Here is a 24,898-nt window from a genome sequence, read left to right as displayed (position 1 = left end):
GCAAAGGATACTATGTACAAGATGTATTACGTACCCATAACAACTTATGGAGCAGAAACTTGGACAATGACAAAGAAGGATGAGAGTCGAATACAGGCAGCCGAAATGAAATTCGTGAGGAGTATGATACAGAAGAGTAGAAGAGACAAAATAAGGAATGAGAAAATCCGGGAAGAAATTGGAGTGGAAAAAATGAATGATAGAATAGAGAAGAGCCGACTAAGATGGTTTGGGCACATAAAGCGAATGAGCGACGAAAGAATGCCAAAAAAGGTGATGGAAATGCAAATCCAAGGAAGGAGAGGCCGTGGACGACCACGATTGAGATGGAAGGATACCATCCAACGCAGCATTATAGAAAGAAACCTGGACTGGGACACAGTGTTGGAGGAGGAGTGGTGGAAAGACCGAAGAAAGTGGAGAGGAACCATATTTGCCCCTATCCGGCTACAGCTGGATAAAGGGAAATGATGATGATGAATTGAAACTGAAAACTGCGTTAACCTAAGAAACAAGGGAATGAGAAAACAAATGATGCAGATGGAAATGAATAATAGTAGCACATGGTGAGGTTGTGGAACTTGTAGTTTACAAATTATTGGTTTAGTAAAAATGACAAAACAGTTTGAAATTGCTGTCAAAATCATCCTAGTAGAAACCCATCACATCATATTGGTCAGGAGGAGAGCGGGAGCAAACATTTTTGAGAAACCAAGCCTGATATAACCTGCAGGCGAAAAGCCTGTGACAAGGAGAAAAAACACCAATGAAATTTAAGGCTTTAGAAATAGCAGCATTCTCAATATCTTCTCAATCTAGCAGTCCCTTTCTTCATTATTGTTTCATAATGTTGGCTGGTGTCTTGCCTTATTATAAAGGGGTCGGAAGGGCCGCGTATAAAAATTGAGAAGCTGTGTTAGGTAGAATACAGATGCATAGTAAACTGTAAGTAATCTAGTGGAAACCGTCAATGAAGTTCTAATCTGTAATGGAAAAAAATGAGGTTGTATGAGAAACATGGGTTAAGTAAAAAGTGTGGAATGGTTGTGAAGAAAGCTTAAACTTACGGTGTGCAGTAGGTGGTTGTCCTCTCTAATGGCCTGGCCTTCTCAAAGTAACGGTCTCGTTCGCGTGATCGAGTCTATTCTTGGTTTGGCTGTGTTTGCTAGGATGGAAGGAGTGGAGGGGGAAGGGGTGGTGCAGGGCTGGTGTGAGGAGGGGGGAGGAGTGGTGGTGAGTCAGGGAGATGGAGGTGGGGTTTGTTTGTGTTCTGGAAATTCTGACAAATGTATGGAATGAATGTTTCAAGTAGAATGTTCTTTTTCTCGCTGACTTCATTTAAATTGTGAGTGGGGTTCATAAACTGATCTAAATCGATGTGGATGCTCTTGAGAACGTTGAGCAAGGTGCCTTTTTGCTCATAATGCAAGATCTTCAGGTCTTTATCTATTGAAGTGTATTCGTGGCTGGATGCTTTATGATGTTCACTCATAGCTGAAAAACGAGAGCGTTGCGATGTTCGGCGTATCTTATGACAAAATTGCGGCCTGTTTGACCTATATAGCTGGAATTACAGGATTGGCACTTTAATTTGTAAACTCCACAGTTCAAATATTTGTTGTTGATGTTGCTATTGTTATTGTTGACAGTGTGTGGATTGAAAATGAGTTTGGAGTTGGTGTGGGAGGTCCTGTAAGCTATTTTGATGTTGTGTTTCTTGAAAATATTAGAAATTTGGTAAATGCTACTATTATTGAAAGTGAATGTGGAAAATGTTTCTTTAGGAGCGGAATCTTTTACTAGGGTAGTCTTTGGTCTGCTTTTGTATCTACTGATGATTCTGCTGATGAAGGTTCTATTGAAACCATTGTGTTCTGCAATATTGTAGATGGTATTAATTTCTTTTTTGTAATTCTTGTGAGATAAAGCGATAGTTAATGCTCTGAGGACCATGCTATTGTAAGCTGCTTTTTTATGTATGTGTGGGTGCACAGAGGTCTGATGGATGGTATTGATGGTGTGGGTGGGTTTCCTGTATATATTGAAGGATGAAGTGTTATTGCTATTGCGCATAATGGTTAAGTCCAGGTAATTAAGGGCTTTATTGTTTTCTGACTCTATGGTGAATTTTATATGTGGGTCAATGGAGTTTTTCAGCTATGAGTGAGCATCATAAAGCATCCAGCCACGAATACACTTCAATAGTTAAAGACCTGACAATCTTGCCATATGAGCAAAAAGGCACCTTGCTCAACGTTCTCAAGAGCATCCACATCGATTCAGATCAGTTTATGAACCCCACTCACAATTTAAATGAAGTCAGCGAGAAAAAGAACATTCTACTTGAAACATTCATTCCATACATTTGTCAGAATTTCCAGAACACAAAATAACCCCACCTCCATCTCCCCGACTCACCACCACTCCTACCCCCTCCTCACACCAGCCCTGCACCACCTCTTCCCCCTCCGCTCCTTCCATCCTAGCAAACACAGCCAAACCAAGAATAGACTCGATCACGTGATCGAGACCATCACTTTGAGAAGGCCACACCATTCGAGCTTTAGAAGTCGGCGAGTAAACTAACATCTTGAAACATTCGTTCCATATATTTGCCAAACAAACCCCACCTCCATCTCTCCAGCTCACCACCCCTCCCTTCCTCAAACCAGCCCTGCACCTCCCCTTCCCCCTCCGCTCCTTCCATCCTAGCAAACGCAGCCGAACCAACAATAGACTCTATCACGCGAACGAGACCGTTACTTTGAGAAGGCCAGGCCATTAGAGAGGACAACCACCTACTGCACACCGTAAGTTTAAGCTTTCTTCACAACCATTCCACACTTTTTACTTATCAACCCATGTTTCTCATACAACCTCATTTTTTCCATTACAGATTAGAACTTCATTGACGGTTTCCACTAGATTACTTACAGTTTACTATGCATTTGTCTTCTATCTAACACAGCTTCTTAATTTTTATACGCGGCCCTTCCGACCCCTTTATAATAAGGCAAGACACCAGCCAACATTATGAAACAATAATGAAGAAAGGGACCGCTAGATTGAGAAGATATTGAGAATGCTGCTATTTCTAAAGCCTTAAATTTCATTGGTGTTTTTTCTCCTTGTCACAGGCTTTTCGCCTGCAGGTTATATCAGGCTTGGTTTCTCAAAAATGTTTGCTCCCACTCTCCTCCTGACCAATTTAATGTGATGGGTTTCTACTAGGATGATTTTGACAGCAATTTCAAACTGTTTTGTCATTTTTACTAAACCAATAATTTGTAAACTATGAGGTCCACAACCTCACCATGTGCTACTATTATTCATTTCCATCTGCATCATTTGTTTTCTCATTCCCTTGTTTCTTAGGTTAACGCAGTTTTTAGTTTCAATTATTTTAAATTAACACCTGTTTCACTGAATTTTGTCTCAATAACTTGTTTTTGCTCTGCATATTGAGTTAAATATTGTATATTTGTGCTAATTTTGTTTCTGTCTAGGCTCTCTTTTTTTTTGTTTTTTCATTTGCTCTTTCATTATGTTTTTTAGCATTTTTTCAACTTATATTATGTAAATTATTCCAAACCCCTAATTTTTTCACTGAAGATGGCTCAAGCGAGCTGAAACATGTTTGAATTGGTTTGCTCCATCTAATGACGGAATATATGATGTATTGAATAGGAGGATACTCTCATTTTTCGCCATTGTAAAGTCGGGTAGTTCGCGCCTAGGCAGCAGTCCAACAGCTGTCTCATGTTGCCTCGTATGGTCCGCGCCAAATTCTCCGTAAATAATTTATTTGTGTATATGTACGTTGTTGTTACTACAATGCAGTTGTCCTGCGAACTCCATTGTGCATGTTCTGATAACTTTTTGTAAATTGGTCTGTGTATGATGGTAAACTGTTCCGTGTGACGTGATAATGGCTTGGTTAGGAAAGACGTTGAATTATCTGAGAATCCGCCGACCGGATGTAGGAATCGCTCAAGAAAACGTTGTGCCTGTCAAACCAGAGGCGATGGGAAACTGTCTACTACTTTGAGGAATGTCACATGGCAATTTGTGCTTGCCCTTGCTTCCGTATTTACCACACTGTGCACAATTTCTGAATGACCTATCGACCAGAAAGTATGTAGAACCTATTGATGCATTTCTGAAAACTTGAAAAATATCATATTGATGAAAGGAACACTTTTTTAATTCACTTTTGTATGAACACACTGTGTGTGTGTGTGTGTGTGTGTGTGTGTGTGTGTGTGTGTACGGGGTTACAAGAAAAACGGTAACATAATGCTATTTAATTTCTACTGTATCGCTCATAATTTAAATAAATCAAGTAAAATATTTTTACTGTTGAGTATTTACATCTAGGCCGGCCCGTGGTGTAGGGGTAGCATGCATGCCTCTTACCCGGAGGCCCCGGGTTCGATTCCCGGCCAGTTCAGGGATTTTTACTTCGACTTGAGGGCTGGTTCGAGGTCTACTGAGCCTACGTGATTAGAATTGAGGAGCTGTCTGACGGTGAGATAACTGCCCAGGTCTCAAAAGCCATGAATAACGGCCGAGAGGATTCGTCGTGCTGACCACACCACATCTCATAATCTGCACTTGGTAGGCCAAGGCCCTTCAAGGGCTGTAGTGCCATGGGGTTTGTTTTTGTTTTTTATATTTACATCTACCACACGCTACGGTACGCATTCCAAAAGTGCGCGTTGCGCTGAATAATTACCCACTAGCTGGTTGTTATGAAACTATTCCCCAGTTAAGGGGTTAACACAGAAATATAGAAACACTTGTAATGAGAGAAGCCTTTATAGCCCAACCATGGCGAGCACAGAACGAAATAATTATCAAACAAAGAGAAGATTAAAGAAAAATAATTACCTCAAGTATGTAGGCAATCAACATTCAGAGGTTGAGATACGTACAAAGACATCTTGTATCTCTTAAAACATCTTTTATATGCCACAAAGGCAACTTGGAAATCTAATTCTTCAGTCTTCTCAAGTCAAAAACTCCCCACACAACCAACCAGAAAGATAAACCTACAAGACGGGGCAGAAAAATGCTGTGACCTATGCTAACGCTTGAGATGCCATCTACCGGAATAAGGAATTATTACGTAGTGGTAACAACACATGATGGGGAAGAGTAACAGTTCACAATAGATGCATGAGGTTGCTAGGAACGTGAAGTCTTCAGAACAGGCAAACGTACCATAAAATGATATGATGCGGTTGAAATACTCAGAGCATTAACTGTTTCTTTGTCTCACAAGAATAATAAGAAAGAAATTACTACCCTTTACAGTATTGCGGAATACAACGGTTTCAATAGAACCTTCATCAATAGATCCGAGACTACCCCAAAAAACGATTCTGCTCCTAAAGAGAAGTATTCCATTTTCACATTCAATAGTAGTAGCATTTACCAAATTTCTAATATCCTTAAAAATGCAACATTAACATAGCATTTAGAACATCCCACACCAACTCCAGACTTATGTTCAATCTCACGCCGTCAATAATAATAGTAGTAATAATAATAATAATAGTAATAATAATAGATACTTGAACTCCAGTTTTAACAAATTAGAATGCCAATCCTGTAATTCCAGCTATGTTGGTCAAATAGGCCGCAATTTTGTCATAAGATACGCCGAACATCGCAGCGCTCTCAAACATAATTGTTTTTCAGCTATGAGTGAGCATCTTATATAATCCAGTCACGAATACACATCAATAGATAAAGATCTTAAGATCTTGCATTATGAGCTAAAAGGCACCTTGCTCAACGTTCTCGAGAGCATCCACATCGATTTAGATCCGTTTATGAACCCCTCTCGTAATTTAAATGAAATCTGTTAAAAAAAAGAGCATTCTACTTGAAACATTCATTCCATATATTGTCAGAACTTCTATAATAAAAACAAAACCTGCCTCCAACTCTCCAACACTCTCCCCTCTCCCCACTAGTCCTGCACCCCCTACCCCTTCCCCCTTCACTCCTCCCATCCTTGTAAACACAGCTGGGCCAACAATAGACACGACCAGTAAGAACGGGACTGTTAAATTTGAGAAGATCAGGCCATTTTGAGAGGACAACTACTTAATAAGCAAGTTTAAAAGTTTTCTTCACACTTATTTTTTACTTATTAGCCCAAGTTTCTCGCACAACCTCATTTTTTCCAGTACAGGTTTGAACTTCATTGGCGGTTTCCACCAAGTATCACATACGTTTTACCTGGCGTCTGTTATCTTCACTAACATAGCTTCTCAATTTTTCGCTGCCCTCCTGACTATTTAAAAATCAGGCAAACACACCTAGCCAACATGGGACATGATCATTGAGAATGGGACCGCTAAAACTGAGATCGGACCGTTTGAGAGTTCAACTATTCAAATATTTGAACTTCATTGGTGGTTTACCACTATGTGTCACGCACATTTTACCTGGCATATGTTACCCCTCAAACGTAGTATCTCAAGTTTTTTGCTCTCCACTTAACTTAGTATTTGTGATAGTGACTCAACGGAGACACTGTCAGTTCAGATTTCTGGCACAGTGATTTTATCACATCTTTTAATTATAACACACTGTAATTTTAGGGTAAGAGGTCCACAACTTCGCCATATTCCCTTATTGTTTGTTTTCGTGATGTTCTCATTTGTTTTCATTCTCTTCCCCTTTAGGTTTTAACACATTTTTTAACATCAATTATGTATATAACTTTAACCTTTTTTTCACTGCAGATGTCTCAAATGAGTTGAAACATGTTTGACTAGTATTACTCCATCTAATGATGGAGATATGTATGTACTGAATAAGAGGACATTCGCTATTAAATTTTCCTTTGTAAAATGAGTTGTCTCACTTAGGTGCAAGGGCAAGGACCAGGGACTATTAGAAGGTCGCGCTGTACCGCACCTTATGTTCTCAAATTCTTTCTTCGCTATCTGCAATTTCTGAGGTCCCAGGCAACAAGGTCGACAAGAGACCAGTGGGCCTTCAGTTGTCCTCATGTGATATACAGTATTCAGAGATGCCAACTATTACGATTCAATCGTAATAATTACGAATTACCCATCATAATTACGCCTTTACGAATCACACACCACAAATTACGATTTTTTTGTTGATTTTTAAATCTAAGTGTATGAAGTGTTAAAAAGGATACACAAGGCGGCGTGAATTCTCAGAATATTATCTTCGGATTTCTCAGAAATAATTTATCCCCCTTTCCTGTCCCTCGTTTAAGAATATTTCGAGTTTTCATGCGCCGAACGCAGTGTGTGCTTCCAGTACCGGAAATTTAGGCACCTGTGAAGTGGCATATCTTGCGGAGTTGTTGTCCTTGTTCGTCACATGATCAGACTTCCATGCAAGTATGAGAGTTCTTTTGTCTTTGTTTTGGCGGTAAAGTGGTGACAAACTCCGTTTAATTGTGAATACTGTTTGGGTGACTGTTGAAGTATTTATTGCGAGTGTGGTTGCCAAATTTACATATATTGCTCTTCTAGGATATATGCTAATCGTGTGCTACGAAATGCGAAAGATTTTGTAATAATGAAGGGATTTCTTGTGCGGGAAAATACGTGTGATTACGTTACCGTGACTAGTGACGCTAGTAATAAATATAGTTGAAAATTTAGGGAGGTATACTCGGAAGAATGGCCCAGTTTAATGCGCTCCTCAAAATCTCATTCACACGTGTTTTGTAGTGTGTGGAGCCGCGATGTTTCGGATGCGCATGATAGAGATGAACAAGACTGAATTTCGTGCTAATATGAACTCCGAACTGTTCAGTGCTCTGTTAGTGCAGACGATGCACATGATATGAAAAGAAAAAGCATGTTACCAGTGTACGTTTACCAAACAGTAACTACAAGCTTTAAATGATATGTAAGTTAGTAAGATCACGATTTAAAAAATATATATATCTACGACCCTGCATTACGAATTACCTTTTTTGAAAGTTGGCATCTCTGAGTATTGTGTTTAATATCACGTTTAATCCCAGGTAGACGAGTAATGGAGTGAAAGTCAGCAAACAACTTGCTAAAAGGTGAGTCGGTGGATATTGCAGCGGTCTTTACGTTGGCTTGTTTGATAGAGGCTACAGATGCCTTAACATTCAGGCCGGTGGTGCCGTCGAGGTGTCGGTAAGTAAGTTACAGCAGGCCAGTAAATCGGAACCAATGATGGCTGTGCTAACGTCAGCAATGAGAAATCACTACCGAAGGTCACGGCATAAACCAACGGTGAGGTTCATAGGAAGGCTACCATAAGTCCTGATTGCACTACCATTTGCAGTGCTCAGCTCAAACCCGGAAGGTTTGCAAGTGCTTCCCAGAAGCTTGCGCGGGAACAGCGAAGGCCAGATCTGGTGTCAATCAGAAATTTTGCTTTGGTATTCTGATCAAAAATAAACCGATTGTGGCTTGATGTAGAGCAGTCAGTTGCTGTCTTCATTGGCTGTTCCTTCTGTTTTCCACCTGCCAGGAACACGGGCTAGCACAGTTTACAGCTTTATCTTCGAAATTTTTGTGGTACCTAGAAAGTCAACCCTCTGGTGTTGCGGAACGATCACGGCTTTTAGATCTCCTGCTGTGACTCTTGCCTAGGTGCTGGTTACGGGGCAGGGCATCGACTTTATGCATCAATTCCTCCATCTGGGCAGTGTAAGCATTCCGCGCAGCTGAAGCATGCACAGTCAAGTGGCTATATGGTTGTGTGACATTAGGTGAAAGTTCCAAAATATTCTCTGCAAGCTCTGCTATATAGCTGGAGGCATTAACTGGGCCGCTAATATAGCCTGCTAGTACTGTGGTAGTAGATGCATGATGAGTTAATATACTTTCATCATTAAGTGAGCTACCAGCTAATGACTTTAAGTGACGTAAAAACTGTGATGGTTTCCTATCGCCGAGTTCATCACGAAGAAGTTGGCATACTTGCTGCTCTTCGAATACTGAAAGACGACAAACAAGTTCAGATTTTAATTTTTTTTAATGTTCTGTTGCAGGGGGTTAATGACAATGTCTTCTACCTCTACGACCGTGGTGTCAAGTTGTGAGATTACATAATCAAATTTAGTCGTTCATACTAAAATGATAACTTGGCAGAGATTTTGGCAACTTAGCCATTACTGCTAGATATAGAAACAGCACCAGCCAGACTTTTGCTCCTGGAGTCATGCTTGTAATGCTTTGTTCTGCTCTTGCGAAGGCTTTGTCAAAGCAATAAGTTGTTGGGAGTTGGTTCTGTAAATTTTTTTTTTTTTTTTTCCCCTCTAAAGCTTTTCAATCAATCCTCCGCCGTAATCAAAATACGTACACAACACGGGCAAGAAGATTTCTGAAAATACCGGACAAGATAACAGAAACTTAATCGGAGTTACGATGTGTGGTTGTGTTTATAAGTGTATGAAGATGTGTGAGGATAAACAACTCAAGTACAAATTTACAAATTCCTTTGAGACAGTCTAGGTTAGCTAGAAACATGAAATATTAAGCAGGTAGCACTGAACCTTAGGTTAGGTGTGTACTTGTTTGAACAGCAGATAAGGTAGGCCTGTTTTGTGTGTATCTTGGGCCTTAATTAGCAAAAGAAGAGAAAAAAATTGTGCTGAATTATGTGCACATGAATTGTGAACACCAAGACTGTACTTGTTGTTAGAATGTTACATTCTGTCCATTGAAGAGTTCCTTGTAATGTTCGTACACCTTCACATTGAATTTGTTGTGCACAATTTTGCAATATTCCACAACAAGCATAACGTAGGTTGTATACATACAGGTTTCCAAATAAAATATGGTGTTCTCAAGGTGTAGCAGATATAGCATGCAGTTGCTGGGTGCGGTGTGAAGCAACAAGTATCACTGGCGATCGTTAGGTCTCGGCGACAGGTTCCCCCCCCCCTTCTTGAGTTGATTTCATACTCCGTAAAAATGTGGTAGTCCCGATGTAGTCAACAGTCTAATGCCTATTTCAAATAAAGTATGATAACATACCGTAAGCCGTAGTGAAGCACGTGGTCAGATACGTTGTGGTGTGCACGTGTGCTCTATACACGGGGTCACCAGTTATGAAGTTTCGGTGTGTATACGGCTCCACATCGTTATCATAAATGTATCGGTCCTCGTGGATAACATTCACACACAGTCACCACACACACAATTTTAGTACACTTAGCTTATAAGAAACATCGTTTACACCAAACAAGATACAGAAACGTGATGCTCAAGCACACTTGACGCTGCTGAATGATGCTCTTTCTCAACTTTATACAACCTAATGCAATGTTGCATCATGCACAAAAATGTACCAACAAAGATGCACACAAGATACTGTCAGTTGGTACAATTATTTTATTCACATCTATTTACAAATTACACACACATAACCTTAATCGCTGCTTTCACAAAGAAAACGCATCACAAAGCTGCTATTTTAAAAACAACTGCCTGATACTTCAATATGAAGATAACAACCTTGAAACACAGTTGAAACAGTTGTCCACTGACTGCCTACTTCGGCATGTCAGTTAACCACAAAATGTGTTCACCAGTGAAACTCCTACTTAACAACTCCCTAACAAATAACTCTCATGTCACCATCAAGATCATCTCCTTATATATGTCCTGGCCAGGCTTCCAGAAAAATACGTTACAAGGAATATCTTAAATACAAAGTATGTTACAAGTGTTATTTTTTTTAAAATATCCACCTATTCAATACTTTCTTTTTACGTACATTTCAATACGGACCTAACATGAAAATTATAACGTGTAATGTAAGAAGTACCTTCTTGAAAACTCTTTAGAGTCCTCAATACATAGAAATAGTGTACAGAATATTCTCAGTCATTCTCATCTACCTATTATCTACCTATTACCATTCTGGAAGTTACAGTGTGTTTCACAATTATGGATTACAAATTATATACGCACGTAAGAATGAATTCTATAATATTAATTTACAGGTATTTACATTAACTGAACTCCTGTAAATATTCACATGTACAGCACACGTTTCATGTCATAACCTCACAAACAACGCGATCGTATGATGATAATAATAATTCGAGCTCAGTATTTGCATTAGGTACCCAGTATGTGGGGCGAGTTCATTCTGCCAGATGCCGCCACAAAGAGATTAAAGATTCCTCAGAAGACCCTTGTCTTCATATGCTATGATTTTATTTTCCATCTTCATTTTATTTTTTATTTTAATGTTCTTGTGATAATTTAAATTTTTCTTTAGATCTGTCTCGCATGAAAGAATGTCTTGCTTACCATAATTTTAATTTTCTGGAATTGTCAAAGGAATTACTTGAATATCAGCTTTGAAGTAGAGAAATCTTTATTCGACTTCATTTTAGCATACTAAGTGCAGACTATATTTGAAATGCGGTCTTATTTATTTCTGAAGCTTTTAGTGCATGCTGAAACAGGTTTTCATCTCTCCTTTTTAGAGCTTTTTTCTACAGCTTCTGTTTAAAACAATTCTTCTGTTTCAGGTTTACAGCGAAACCTCTAGTCCAAACTATCTTCGAGGGTGGAATGGCCACTTGTTTTGCATACGGCCAAACTGGAAGTGGCAAGACTCATACTATGGGCGGTGACTTCCATGGCAAGACTCAGGACTGTAAGAAAGGGATCTATGCCATGGCAGCCAAAGATGTGTTTAAATTTTTGAAGTCTCCTAAATATAAACATCTAAATTTAATAGTGTCTGCTAGCTTTTTTGAAATCTATAGTGGAAAAGTGTTTGATCTGCTAGCTGATAAGGCAAAATTGAGAGTGTTGGAAGATGGGAAGCAGCAAGTGCAGATTGTGGGTCTCACGGAAAAGGTGGTGGACTGTGTCGATGACGTACTGAAACTTATTCAACATGGAAATAGTGCCAGGTAAGTGAAACCATTGGCAATAAAACAAAAACAATAGTCTTGAATTTTGTAAGAATTGCTCAATACCAGTTAATGGGTGGGGACGTGATTAGCTCAGTGGCTTAGTTTCTGGCTTCTCACCCGCCGGAAGACTGAGGTTCCAATCCTGGTCATTTGTGGGTTGATATTTTAATCTGAGATCACGTGGCTCCACCAGCCCCTAAAATAACTGGAATAAGCTGAAAAAAGTTTTCTAAATACCAAATAATAATGGTTCCCAGTTAGTGATTTTAAGTTTTACAGAACTTACTGAAGGTTATAAATTTGATAGTTGGTTCCGTATTGAGTTAAGATTACACATAAAATAAATACAAAATTTTTTAATCCACCTTCTCAATACTTGACAATCATGCGATGTTTACAAAAACATTACATTGTGCTATTACAAGGTGCTAGTTTCAGTCCTATAAGGACCATCATCAGCCTAGCCAAGATACATAAGTGTACACCATAGTCCGAAAAGAGAGTTATGCGGTGAGATGAGAGATGAAAGAATGGTCTGGGGATGTGGTGGAATGATATACATATAAAATGGTGAAAATATGAACTGTTGTAGATGTAGCAAAGTTATGTTGAACAGTGACAAATAAAATCTTTTGGTATATGTCTCGTAAAATTACGGCTGTTAGTTGCACTCAACCGGCAAGCTTGTTTCATATTGCGCAAGGTTCATTTGGTTCCCATTGAATTGGGATTGCTCCTTTGTAACACAAGATTTCAATCTACCACAAGATACGTCCAACAGTTTTGTCAACATTTAACCTCTGCTGTGGATTTATTGGGCAAAATAATTCCCTCTGCGCCAATGTTGAACTTCATATCTTCTAGAACTTGATAGAAAAATTGGACATTATTTAAAATCCGACATAAACCAATTTTTAAATGTGCAACCTTGCCACGTCCGCCAAACCCGTATATGTACGTTTTGGTGCCGTGTGTACTTCACCGATCTCACAAATGAAAGCGATATGATGTAATGCTTTGAGATTCCGTGAAAGTGCTCAAAGAAGTTCTGTACTGCAGATATACCATTCCATTTTGCGTGTTTTAAAAGCGATCTGGTGTTATTTCAGCTTCATTAGAGTGGAACATCTTTCCCACTTACATGTAGCCATCATGGCGTCTTGAAGTATAAATTTCTTCGTCAACAAGAGATGAATGTAACGTTTCCTCATAAATAGTGACTCTTGACTTGACTTAATTCCTGTTGTTCCTTGTGGAACACAGGACATCAACAAAGCATCTCCATCTGATCCTGTTGCCAGCCAACCTCTTCATCTCTCTCGAGGTGTTGCCTTCTTCCATTGCCTCCATGAGTACAGATCTTCGCCACGTTTGTTTGGGCCTTCCTCTCCTTCTTTTACCCTGCGGGTTCCAATCCAGTGCCTCTCTCTCAATGGTTTCATTCCCTTTTCTCAACGTATGCCCTGTCCGTTTCCATTTCAAACGCTTTATCTGTATGGCCATCTTGGTTTCACCCGTCCTTCTCCATAGTTCATGATTGGAGATTACTTCCGGCCAGTAGATGTTTAGAATCTTCCTTAAACAGCGGTTCACAAATGTCTGCAACTTGGAGGTAACCACTTTAGTCACTTTCCAGGTCTCGGACCCATATAGTAGAACAGCCTTGACATTACTTTGGAAAATGCGAAGTTTGGTCCTGATAGATATTTTGTTATTCTTCCATATCAGATGGAGCTGAACAAAGGCACCATTTGCTTTTTGTATATGTTGAGAAGAAACATCCTGTACTGCTCCTCCATCTGTGGTATGTACACTGCCCAAGTAGGTGAAACTATCCACATCCTCTATAGGTTCATCACTGAAGACAAATGGGTCTAGTTTGTTGGTGTTCATCCTTAGGGCCTTGGTCGTCATTCAGTTGATCGTTAGTCCCACCTTTTTTCATTCTTTTACCAAGTCTTCAATCTTTGATTGCATTTCACAGTGTGCCTCAGACAGGAGAGACACATCGTCAGCGAAGTCTAGGTCTTCTTAGGCAATTCTCACTGGATACCACGTTTCACATTTCGCATTACATTCCGCATTACCGCATCAATCACCGCCAGGAACATGGTTGGCGAGAGGATACAACCTTGACGTACTCGTGAACGTACAGATATAGGCTCAGATACACAGCCCTCATGTATGACTCTGCATGTACAATCAGGGTATGTTTCTTGAATGAGGTTGGTAATTTGTGATGGCACTCCATACCACTTCACTTCCTTCCACATAGCTTCTCTGTTGATCGAATCAAAAGCTTTTTCGAAATCGATGAACACTGCATAGAGGCGAGATGACCACTCAGCACACTGCTCCAGAATTATCCTCAAGGTGTTTATTTGGTCTACACATGAGCGATTTGATCGAAAGCCTGCCTGTTCCCATCGGAGCCTGAAGTTGATATACTCCTTAAGTCTGTTTAACAGAATGCTGGTGAAGACTTTGCTAGGGATTGAAAGAAGCGTAATGCCCCTCCAGTTGTTACAGTTTGACGTATCGCTCTTCTTTGGCAACTTCACCAGAAATGCACATTTCCAATCTGTCAGCATTTCTCCATTAACCCATATCTTCTCAAATAGCGGCTGCAGCATATTGGCAGTGGTATCCATATCAACCTTTATGACTTCTGCTGGAATATTGTCAACACCTGCTGCCTTAACAATATGCAACTCTCTCAATGCCTGCTTGATTTCCTCCACTGTTGGAATGCAGACTTTAATCCTTGGGTCAGGCTGGGTTTCTTCTTCTTCGCCTTCTCCTGCATCTACTTGCTCCTCCAAGGAGTGGTTTAACACCGCAGAGAAATGTTCCTGCCAGAGTTTGTTAGGAGGACACCATCTTTGTTTCTGACTGGACGGTTTTTCTGCATCTGCTTCCTTGCCAGAACTCTGGTGATGGTATAGAGTTCTCTAAGATTTTGCTTTCTGGCTGCCGCCTCTGCTTGTTGAGATAGGTCATCTATCCGTTTCCTTTGATCTCTCCTCACACTTCTCTTTACTTCCTTATCCTTCGCAGCATATTTGGATTGCAATTTTGCCTTCCATGCATTCCTAACTTCCTTTATCTCTTTCCTTTGTCTGATAATTTCCCATGTCTGGTCAGTCATCCAGTCTTTTTTCCTCCTGTCTTTAAAACCCAGGATATTTTCACTTACTTCAGTAAATACAGATCAAGTTTCAGCCATTTTTCCTCAATAGTTTCATCCTCCACCTCAGTGAGTGCTTGGAATCGTTTCTTTAGTTCTATCCTGAAGGCTTCTTTCACATTTGTCATCCCTTAGCTTTCCAACATCATATCACTTCCTTACCTGCTCTATCCTTCTCTTCACCAATAACCAAATCGTGGCTTGCACAGAAGTCCACAAACAGCTGTCCATTCTCATTTCGTTCCCCTAAAGCATGCCTTCCCATAATATGTTCAAGTCCTTCATTGTCCTGTCCCACTTTTGCATTCAAATCTCCTCCAACTAGGATGAAATCCTTCCTTTTCTGTTTCTTAACCGTTCTATTAAGATGTCCATAGAGCGCCTGTTTGTCTTCCTCCTCCGCCAACTCTGTAGGTGCATAGCATACTATCAACACAATGTTTCTAATATTGATCTTAAAACGTGCCACTATTATCCTTTCCGTCACTGGGTACCAATTCATAAGGCTCCTCTTGGCCTCCTTATCCATTAATATACCCACACCTCCATAACTCGCTCAGTCGCCCTCGGGTCTTCCAGAGTATACAAATGTAGCTCCATCATGGGTTGCTAATTCCACAAACTCACTCCATCTTACGTCACTCAACCTAGGATGTTCAGGCCATAACTCCTCATACATGCCACTGCCTGTCGTAGCCTTGCATTTTCCCGCAGAGCCCTCACGTTACATAGCCCAATTTTCGTTAGCCTTTTCAAGCCAAAGGTCGTCACCTTTGGATGAGTCCGGTTTCTCATTCTTGATGTTTCTGTAAGAAGGTAATTTAAGGTTGTGCGAGTTATTGTCCCACAGCACCAGAGCTTGGTGGTGGGGCTGCCACCTACGCCTCCAAGCCTGCTGTTTTCTGTTGGGGTAGTCTCCCTTAGCCTTTGAAGATCCCTGTTCACCACAAGGCAGTGGTTTTCCTCTTTATTTTACCCCCAAGAGGATAGCTTGCCTCCTCCGACAACTTTGCTGTACCAAAGGTCTCCTCCGCCTCAGTTGCCATTTTAAGGACTTCACCAGAGCCCCATTAGCCGTTACTTTTCAGGGTTCCTGTAAGGCCTTCACAGGTACCCTAGCGGTCCTGGGGCATACAAGGTTCCCGCTGTACTTCACCCTTACAGGCTATCCCCTATTTCGTACCGTTGCCCGTCCCCCACGACGTGGACGAGGGGTTGGACGTATGGGGGACAAAGAGTGGCTCTGGAGAGCTATATTTTGATAATAAAGGTGGAGAATATCTAAGTGGCGACATTGAACTACAAGAAAGTGCGAGACAAAGTAGTAATGATGAGTCTCATGCAGAATTGTCACCCCTTCCTCAGATAAATTATTTTCTCCCCAAATGTAAATTATTTTGATATTACCAGTTCTTCGATAAATAACTTTATATTATATTTCAGTAATAGTATCACCGAGCGGAGTAGCCGCGCAAATTAACATGCTAAGGCTATGGAGCTAAGCTCTGCACTCGGCAGGCGAGTGGGATCGAATCTGAAAGTCAGCTGTCTTGAGAATTTCTTTTCTTTTCTTTGTGGTTTCCCTTTTGCACTCCCAAGTAAATGCCGGGACAGTTCCTACTCGTAAGCCACAGCCGATTTCTTCCACTTCTGCACCCAGTTTCATTCACCATCATTCATTTCATATACATTATTTTCACAACTGAGGTTTGCGTCGGGAAGGACATCCGGTTGTAAAATATGGTGTAAAATGTAATCTCGCTTCATCCCCGACATCGTATTGGCCTGGAGGGCTAAGAGGACAATATGCATTCCATTATCAGTATCGGTAAATATGTATCTGTAAGAGTGCTACTTCCTTTTAAAAAACCCGGCCCACAGGGCTCGGCTGGTCATAATAACTCGGCAGTGAAAAGGTTAAACAGAGGTAAATTAATGAATATTTTGGAAAATATTTATATGGAGATTGTTCAGAAACAAATCTCTAGCCAGAATTTCAACAATATAACAGAGAGGGATATTGTTAGAAGAGGCTACCAAATTGGAATTTATCTAGAATAGCCATTGTACTGCATTTCTACCGGCAGGACGACCCTAAGGGGGGCAGGCCAAGGATCTGGACCAACAAACGTAAGGACCAACCCAGAGGCTACAATGCTCAAGACAATAGGTTAAACAACCTGAATAGAACCTTTATTTTACAAATTAATAACAACCAACAGGTTTGGAAGCGCTTGAGAACTAACATGTTTACGTAGAGGGTTTTGACCCGTTTTCATTATTAACCTGTAGGGGACCAGCTCCATATAAAACAGCAATATAATTCTCTTCTCCTACAAGAGGACTAACACCAGCGTAAACTATTTGGCTTGGTACCAGATAATATTCGAACAATAACACTGGGCTGAAATCTAGTTCACAAATTTTCTCAAATATATTATACATCTAAAAATCAATATAAAGTTGACAACCCATTAAGGTACAATTGTAAGCGAATCACATCGTTTCTGAAGCAGAGCGCCCAGAACATTGTGGCACTTTACATTTCATTCCCTTGAGTCAATTCGTTAGCTCCTACCATGACTACAAGGCAAAACATCGATACCTAAGGCTCAAGTGCCCACCAGTTGCTAATCATGTCTTTAAAACAAGACATCGAATTTTATAAAATAAGTACGTTTTACAATGATAGCTTAAGACCAAGCTTGCTGTTATCAGCACACATACCAAAGATGCCAGATACATGGCTTTACATTACCATTTCTTAGTCCCTCCCATCATCCTACCAACATTTTGAAAACCTTAACATCTTACCTCCCATACCTCCTCCGGTCTTTGGTTCGGCGAAAGACAAGTGATCTGCTCAAAGTGCAGCAGCTGAGTCTTTCCACCGCCCGGCGAGGCAAAACAGTCTCGGCGGGAGGGGAATGACCCAGGTTTACGTCAATGCACCCCCTCTTTTCGAGAACCGGGAGAGGGCAAGCACAAGTGTGGGGGCAAGGAAGGAAGGAAGGAAGGAAGGAACACGGGTGTGTGTTTGTAACTTCACTACTCAGGACCAACTCACGGTTGGAAAATAATTTTCCACACATTAAACTGCCTTGTAAAGTTAATCATCTTGCTGCATGAAAAACACGTAGTCGCCTAAGTTCAATGGAAGATGTTCCCAGCAATCGCCAGGAGGAAAAGCGGCTCACCAGGGCCGGCAAAGCACATAGCTGGGACGAAACCCAGTCAAAGAATCGAGCAGCATGTGTGGCACTCAGCCACGTAGTAGACTGTCTCAGAGCCTCCTTAGGCAAGACGGGCTCTGAAAACCACAATCCTTCAGAACTAGGTAGCCGTTAGACATGGAGGCCGGAGTCCATGATCGCTAAGAATCGCAGACATGAGGGGCCCTTCCCATGGAGCAGCGGGTGTAGGTGGATACTCCAGTCCACTGTAAATTAGAGTAGAAGGCCAGTAAAGGTGTCGAAAAAATCCATCCACAGGTGCAGAATACAGGAGGCCAAGGCAGTGCAGGTAACCAGGCCGGGGGTATGGGAGCAGTACGGGTGCGATAGGACCGGGAGGACTCGCATTAAATAATACGTACAGATTAAATATCTTAAGCTAACTTGGGGAGAGTACATCCCCAATCGAGAATGAAGTTGAGTCAAAAAAACCCTCCCAGGTAACCAGGTTAAAGCCTCATACCACATGAAATGAAGGTACCCGTAGCTGAGACAGACTCCCACACAGCAGCATGGAAGGAAAGCGCTAAGCAGGTTTAACCTGCGAAAGATGAAGTCGGAAGACTCTCTCCGTTTCGGGATCCTTCACCAAGGTGACCAGTGTTAAGAAATCAGTAATTTCATAGGGTCCGCGGAATCGAGGAGAGAGTTTCCCGGAAGGCACAAAATTCTTAACAAAAACATTATCTCCAACCGCGAGATCGGTAGGTTGGCACCCCTTATCGTAACGCTCTCTCTTCTTCTCATATGACACCTTAAGGTTTTCCTTGGCCTTGTTCCAAATGGCCCTGATTTTAAGGGGTCAATCCTTTCTGGTATCAGCTCATTAATGTTCCAAAGATTACTGAGCGGAGAGTTGGGAACGTGAGAAAATATGAGACACAGGAGGAAACTGATGTGCTTCATGTACAGCGGAATTAACACATTGCGGACCGGGTGCCCTTCACCCCATGCACAGCCCTGTTCCCGGCCACTTTCTAACTACCTCTAAGCTGGAGTGCGTGTATTCAAATAAACTGTCAGAACTTCACTAACTTTTGAAGGACTACTGTGTATTTTTCTAGTGGCCTTCCTGAATAGTTGCTGAAATGCAGGGTATTTCTTGAAATCTATTTCGGCTCATATTTTCGGAAATACGGGTTTTTTTTTATTAGGGGATCGGTTGGCCAGTAATCTTTCAGACATGATTTCTTCATCTGCCCTTTCAATATATACAGAGCAATATTTTTTTAAATTTCGGTACTAGTGACATTAGTCCACTTTAGTGTTTTAGGGGATACGTTATGAGAATGTGAATTCTGCTCATAGTATAAGTTTGTCTCTTCAGCTACATACTGAAAAAATTCCTCTCCAAACATAAGTCCTGCTACTTGTCCTATGTTTCCAGATTCATTAGGCCATACCTTTATACCAGGAGCACCTTCGAAATCCTCTAGCCTAGGTTCACTGTTGTCCATAACCAGTTGTCGGAAAACACTACATTATTTACAATATTGGGAATATTTACACCCGTAACACAATTATCAGACTCATTCTGCGCTACGTGAGTTCCACATCTTGAAGATAAGACTATATCCTCGTCATCACTTGACACATTTCCGTTAGAAGATATTTTATCATCGAACTCCCAATATTCAGCATCACTTAGATATTCGGAGCCTGTATCAGCACATAATTCGCGAATAATTTCATCTTTGTCTAAACACGTGCGATCCCCAGGTGCTGCCATCGTGCAAGGCTCTTCGAACTTTGTAAACATGTTGTCAAGAAATGCAAAGAAAATCTATTATATGAAGAATACTCGAAAAGAAATGCGACTATTGATTGTGTAGAACCATACATAACAGAGTTCTATCATCCTTGACCTCCAAATAGTTCCCGTATATCTCAAAAGATTGCATTAAAGTTCAGTCTGCTGATAACACGAGATAACTCGGAACTGGTCCGCAACGCTCGGCTAGGCAAACATGAGTTTTCTCGTGACCGGTCCGCATTGTGTTAAATGCGAAAGCAAGCCCTGGCAACGAAGTGTCCCACCTCAGAACATCCTCATGATGGAAAGGGATGAGTGCGGACCGCAAATTACCGTTGACTCTCTCCGCATCAGAGGGTTGAGGGTAATACGGAGAAGTTGTCACATGGGTAATGGACAGACTAATGCAAAATTTCTTAAACAAATGTGAACTGAACGCCCTAGCATTATCGGAAAGTAGGTACTGGCTAGGACCGAAGGATGAAAATATAGTTTTGAAACACCTTGTAGTGGATTCTGCCATGGCTAACTTCGTCGGAAAAAATCAAGATAAATGAGTAAAGCCATCGACACAAACGAAGACGAATCTATTGCAGTCCGTCCTTGATTTGGAGAGGGGACCTACATAATCGATAAAAACCCGTTGCATGGGTCGTGTGGAGAAGACAACAGGCCGACAGGAGTATTAAGGGAAGGCTTGCTTACCCTACAATTTTACATGCCTTAACCAATTCACGGACTTCAGCATCAAGCCCCTTCCAAATGAAGTTTTCTCGAATCTCTTCCCTGGTCTTAAACACTCCCTGATGACCAGCCAAAGGAGTTTCACGAAAATATTTAAGTATCATAGGTACTAATACCGACGGTACAACTACATTCATTTTGCGGTCATGGCAGGAGGGACAACAAAGAACCCCATTCCTTAACACACATGGATTAACAATCTTGCCTTCATTCAACTGCTGAACAATAGGCCCTAAGATGGGATCTTCCACTTGGAATTTAGCAAGATCATGGTATAATTATGGGGCATCAGACAAGATCGCTCCAGCAACGAGTAATAAAGTTAGGGACTTACGGTCTGAAAAGTCATCCTGAATAGATTGACGCAAGAACATGCGGCTAAGAGAATCTGCCACAACATTGTCCTAGCCTCGAATGTGCCGAACATCGAACTGAATCGCCGAGATTCTTATGGCCCACCAAGCTAGACGACCTGTTTTCCTAGGCTTGCCCAGGACCCAGCTAAACGCTTAGTTATCTGTTTCAAGTTCAAATTTTAAATATTCTAAATACATTTGAAACCTCTCCAAGGCAAACACCACAGCCAAACCCTCTAACTCATAGACTGAGTATTTACTTTCGAGAGGAGACAAGGTCCTGGAAGCGTAAGCAACAGGGCGTCTGCCCAAATCAGAATCCTGCAGTAGGACAGCCGCAACAACAGAGGTTGAAGCGTCGGTCTGAACAGTGAAGGTTATTTGAGAAATCGGGCATCGCAAGTACCGGAGCATTAGATATAGCCAATTTCAGATCATCGAAAGCAGCTTGTTGGGAAGTACCCCATTCAAACTTAACCCCTTTACGACGAAGGGCATTACGAGGCCATTCCGACGAAGCGGACGGCCTTTAACATTCTGCGGGGGTCTGATTTCATAAATAGCTCGGGTGCGAGACTGGTCGACTGAAACTCCATTTGATGACACTATATATCCTAAAAAGGACATCTGTGTCTTCGCGACAACACTTCGCTTAGGTGGTCAAGGTAGTCCTGAAAAGTTTCTGAATTAATTACATCGTCAAGGTAATGATAAAGATAACAGAATATCTGAAAACAGATGATCCAGGAGCCTAGTGAGGACAGCAGCGCCTGTGGAAATGACAAAGGGCAGGCGACGGTATTCGTAGAGATTCCAAGTGGTTGCGAAGGCTGTCAAATGACGGGACTTTTCTGCCAAAGCGATTTGGTAATAGGTCTGGTTTAAATCCAGAGCGGTAAAATACCTAGCCTTTCTGAACCATGAAAAACAAGAGTGCAAGTCTGGGAGCGGAACAGATTGCAATATAACCTTCTTATTTAATGCCCTGTAATTCAAAACCGGACGGTAACCTCCCTGAGGCTTAGGCACGAGAAATATGGGGGAGGAATAAGCTGAACGTATAAATAACGTATAAAATTTGTATGTGCCTCAAACCTAATACTTCAGCGTGATCCAAGAATTCGACAAGAAAATGAAGAAATGCAACCACATCACTCACCGAATTCACAGAATAGGGAGGGCTGCCTTTCAGCACGTTATTCAAGGGTTGAGGAATACTCGAAAAGGGTGAAACTCGTAATCTATAATCTTCATTTCTGTATTGACGAATTACACAATTAAAAATAGGAAAGGATTTCCACCAATCAATACTTGTTTATTGCTTATATTAAGTGTACCGTAAATTATCACTGGCAAACCTTCAGAATGTGTGGCCCCCATAGGATCTGGACTTTGCGAGGATAGGGTACCACCCAAAGGGCAAGATCACTGATACCCGAGGAAATCAGGTTAACAGAGTTTATTGAACAAATAGATAAACACCAAGAAGAGTTAGAAAGATTAAAATATTTAAACACCAACATCACTCAGGTTCCTCCGACACGTGCCCTATAGTAATTTACAGGGATCCAGCCCTGTTCACAGTTTATGACCAGAGAACAGTGTAATAGATAATTCTAGATGGGGCTTATTGATAATACGCCACCTCAAGTGGCTCAAGGAGGAGTGCAAATTTTCCCTAACATACCATACCATGGTACAGTTTACATTCATTAAAGGACGCTTTTAAGCGCCTAAGACTCCTAGGGGAGTTGAATACATCATTCAACACATATATATATATATATTTTCAACTACCAAGGGCACAAACTCCCAATAACTTAAGCTGCAGAAAACTGCAGTAAACAGACCCAAGGGGTTCACACATACTTTACAGTTTCCAAGCAACTCGGCTATGATGATGCCTTGAAACAACATTCAGCGCCTATTCAGTGGTTTACAATCAAAGAATGTCCTCCCATCATCCGTAATCTTACGCAAGTTTTAAACGCTTACCTCCCATACCCCTCGCGGTGCGGAGTTCGAAGGCGGGTGCGAGACGTGCTCAAGTCAGAGAGCAAGGCAAGAATCGCACTTACTCCCAGCCAGGCCGCACGGCCTCGCCAAGAGTACCGATGACGCACGACCACGTGACGCAAAGCGACACGGTCAGGCTGCGTGAGAAGAGCTCGGCGCATCCGCAGGGGTAAGGGAGGGAAGGCAAGGGGGAGGCAGTACAGGCCGGGCCGTTCCCAGGGCGGAAAAAGCTCCTTTACCCTGGGACCATAATTTAGGAATAATTTATTATTATTTTACCAAGGGGACAACTCAACGGGCAAAAAAATACAGTAGCGCATAAAAGTTGGAAACCATTAAAACAAACATAATAAATAGTATAAGGGGGGAGGGAAAATCAAATACATGGCTCATTAAGCTACAGGACCGGTTTCGACCCCATATACAAGGTCATCTTCAGCTGAACCATGAATACATATTTATATGTAGAAGCTTTGATTAAAATTGCATTGTCAAAGGAATGTCATATGATGATGTGCATTTAGTCGCATACAAATGGGGCATGTCTTAACGTGAATTGGCATATATGTCAGTATGTACAATATGTACACATTCCACACATTCCTTTGACAATGCAATTTTAATCAAAGCTTCATCATATAAACATGTATTCATGGTTCAGCTGAAGATGACCTTGTATATGGGGTCGAGACCAGTCCTGTAGCTTAATATAAGCAATAAACAAGTATTGATTGGTGGAAATCCTTTCCTATTTTTAATTGTGTAAGGGTGAAACTTGCGAAAACAAGGTTGGCTGTTGACTCATAGACTGATGTTTTGAAGGAACATTTAAAGAGAAGAAATGCAGCTCAAGGGAAGCTCACTGTTGGATCCAAGGTCAGGAGTAGGTTGGTTTAACTCTCCTACTACCGGCGCAGTGGAAAGTAGCACAGGCTTTGTTTCGATAGACAGGCCAGCTAGCCAAGCCTCAACTATCTCTAAAAGTTTAGAGGATTTGTTCTTTAAATTCTGAACCTGATTCAACACCACCTCCTTCAATTCTAATGACAGCAGATCTTCCACACGATGAACGTAATGCATCAAAAGACCCTGTACCCTTTTAAGTTGATGGGGCAAAGCTATGTCGCTCTCCAGGAAATCCATCACTGAGGCGGTATCAGAGGGATTAGCCTCGATAAGGGATACCAAACTCACGACCTCGCTTTCGGTATAACAGGGCACTGAAACAGTCTCGTGTAAATTGTTTCTTAACCAAAGTTCAGCATTAACCGTCCCTTTTGATTCTAGATTACGTATTGCTAGCTCATATAGCAGTTCCTGCTTTCGCAAGGCTCCCGGATAAATGATGTCTCGAGTAGCCATCGTATAACTGATACTAGACACAAGGCAGAGTTGAGAAATACTGGGACGAGAGAGCTCCCAGGGCTCAAATTTTGCAAGTAACTTAAGAAAAAGTCCAGATCGAACCACGCTCTGCTACCAGTAATTTGTACCGTATTTCTACCGGCAGGACGACCCAGAGGGGGGTAGGCCAAGGATCTGGACCAACAAACGTAAGGGCCAACCCAGAGGCTGCAATGCTCAAGACAATAGGATAAACAACCTGAATAGAACATTTATTTTACAAATTAATAACAACCAACAGGTTTGGAAGCGTTTGAGAATGGACATGTTTACGTAGAGGGTTTT

The 24,898-nt window shown here is 41.3% G+C and overlaps 1 protein-coding gene across 3 annotated transcripts in view; it reads left to right on the top strand.

The window, feature by feature from the left end:
• The window catches only part of Klp10A (kinesin-like protein 10A), a 664,442-nt gene that overhangs the window by 465,306 nt on the left and 174,238 nt on the right, over positions 1–24,898 (top strand). For all 3 annotated transcript variants that reach the window (XM_067145844.2, XM_067145843.2, XM_067145845.2), the window contains one exon: positions 11,528–11,917. In XM_067145844.2, the coding sequence (XP_067001945.2) occupies positions 11,528–11,917 (390 nt within the window). The remainder of the gene's footprint in view (positions 1–11,527; positions 11,918–24,898) is intronic.

This window comes from Anabrus simplex, chromosome 4 (assembly GCF_040414725.1).
Source record: "Anabrus simplex isolate iqAnaSimp1 chromosome 4, ASM4041472v1, whole genome shotgun sequence".
Taxonomy (NCBI): Eukaryota; Metazoa; Arthropoda; class Insecta; order Orthoptera; family Tettigoniidae; genus Anabrus; species Anabrus simplex.
This window is presented reverse-complemented; position numbering and strand designations above follow the sequence as displayed.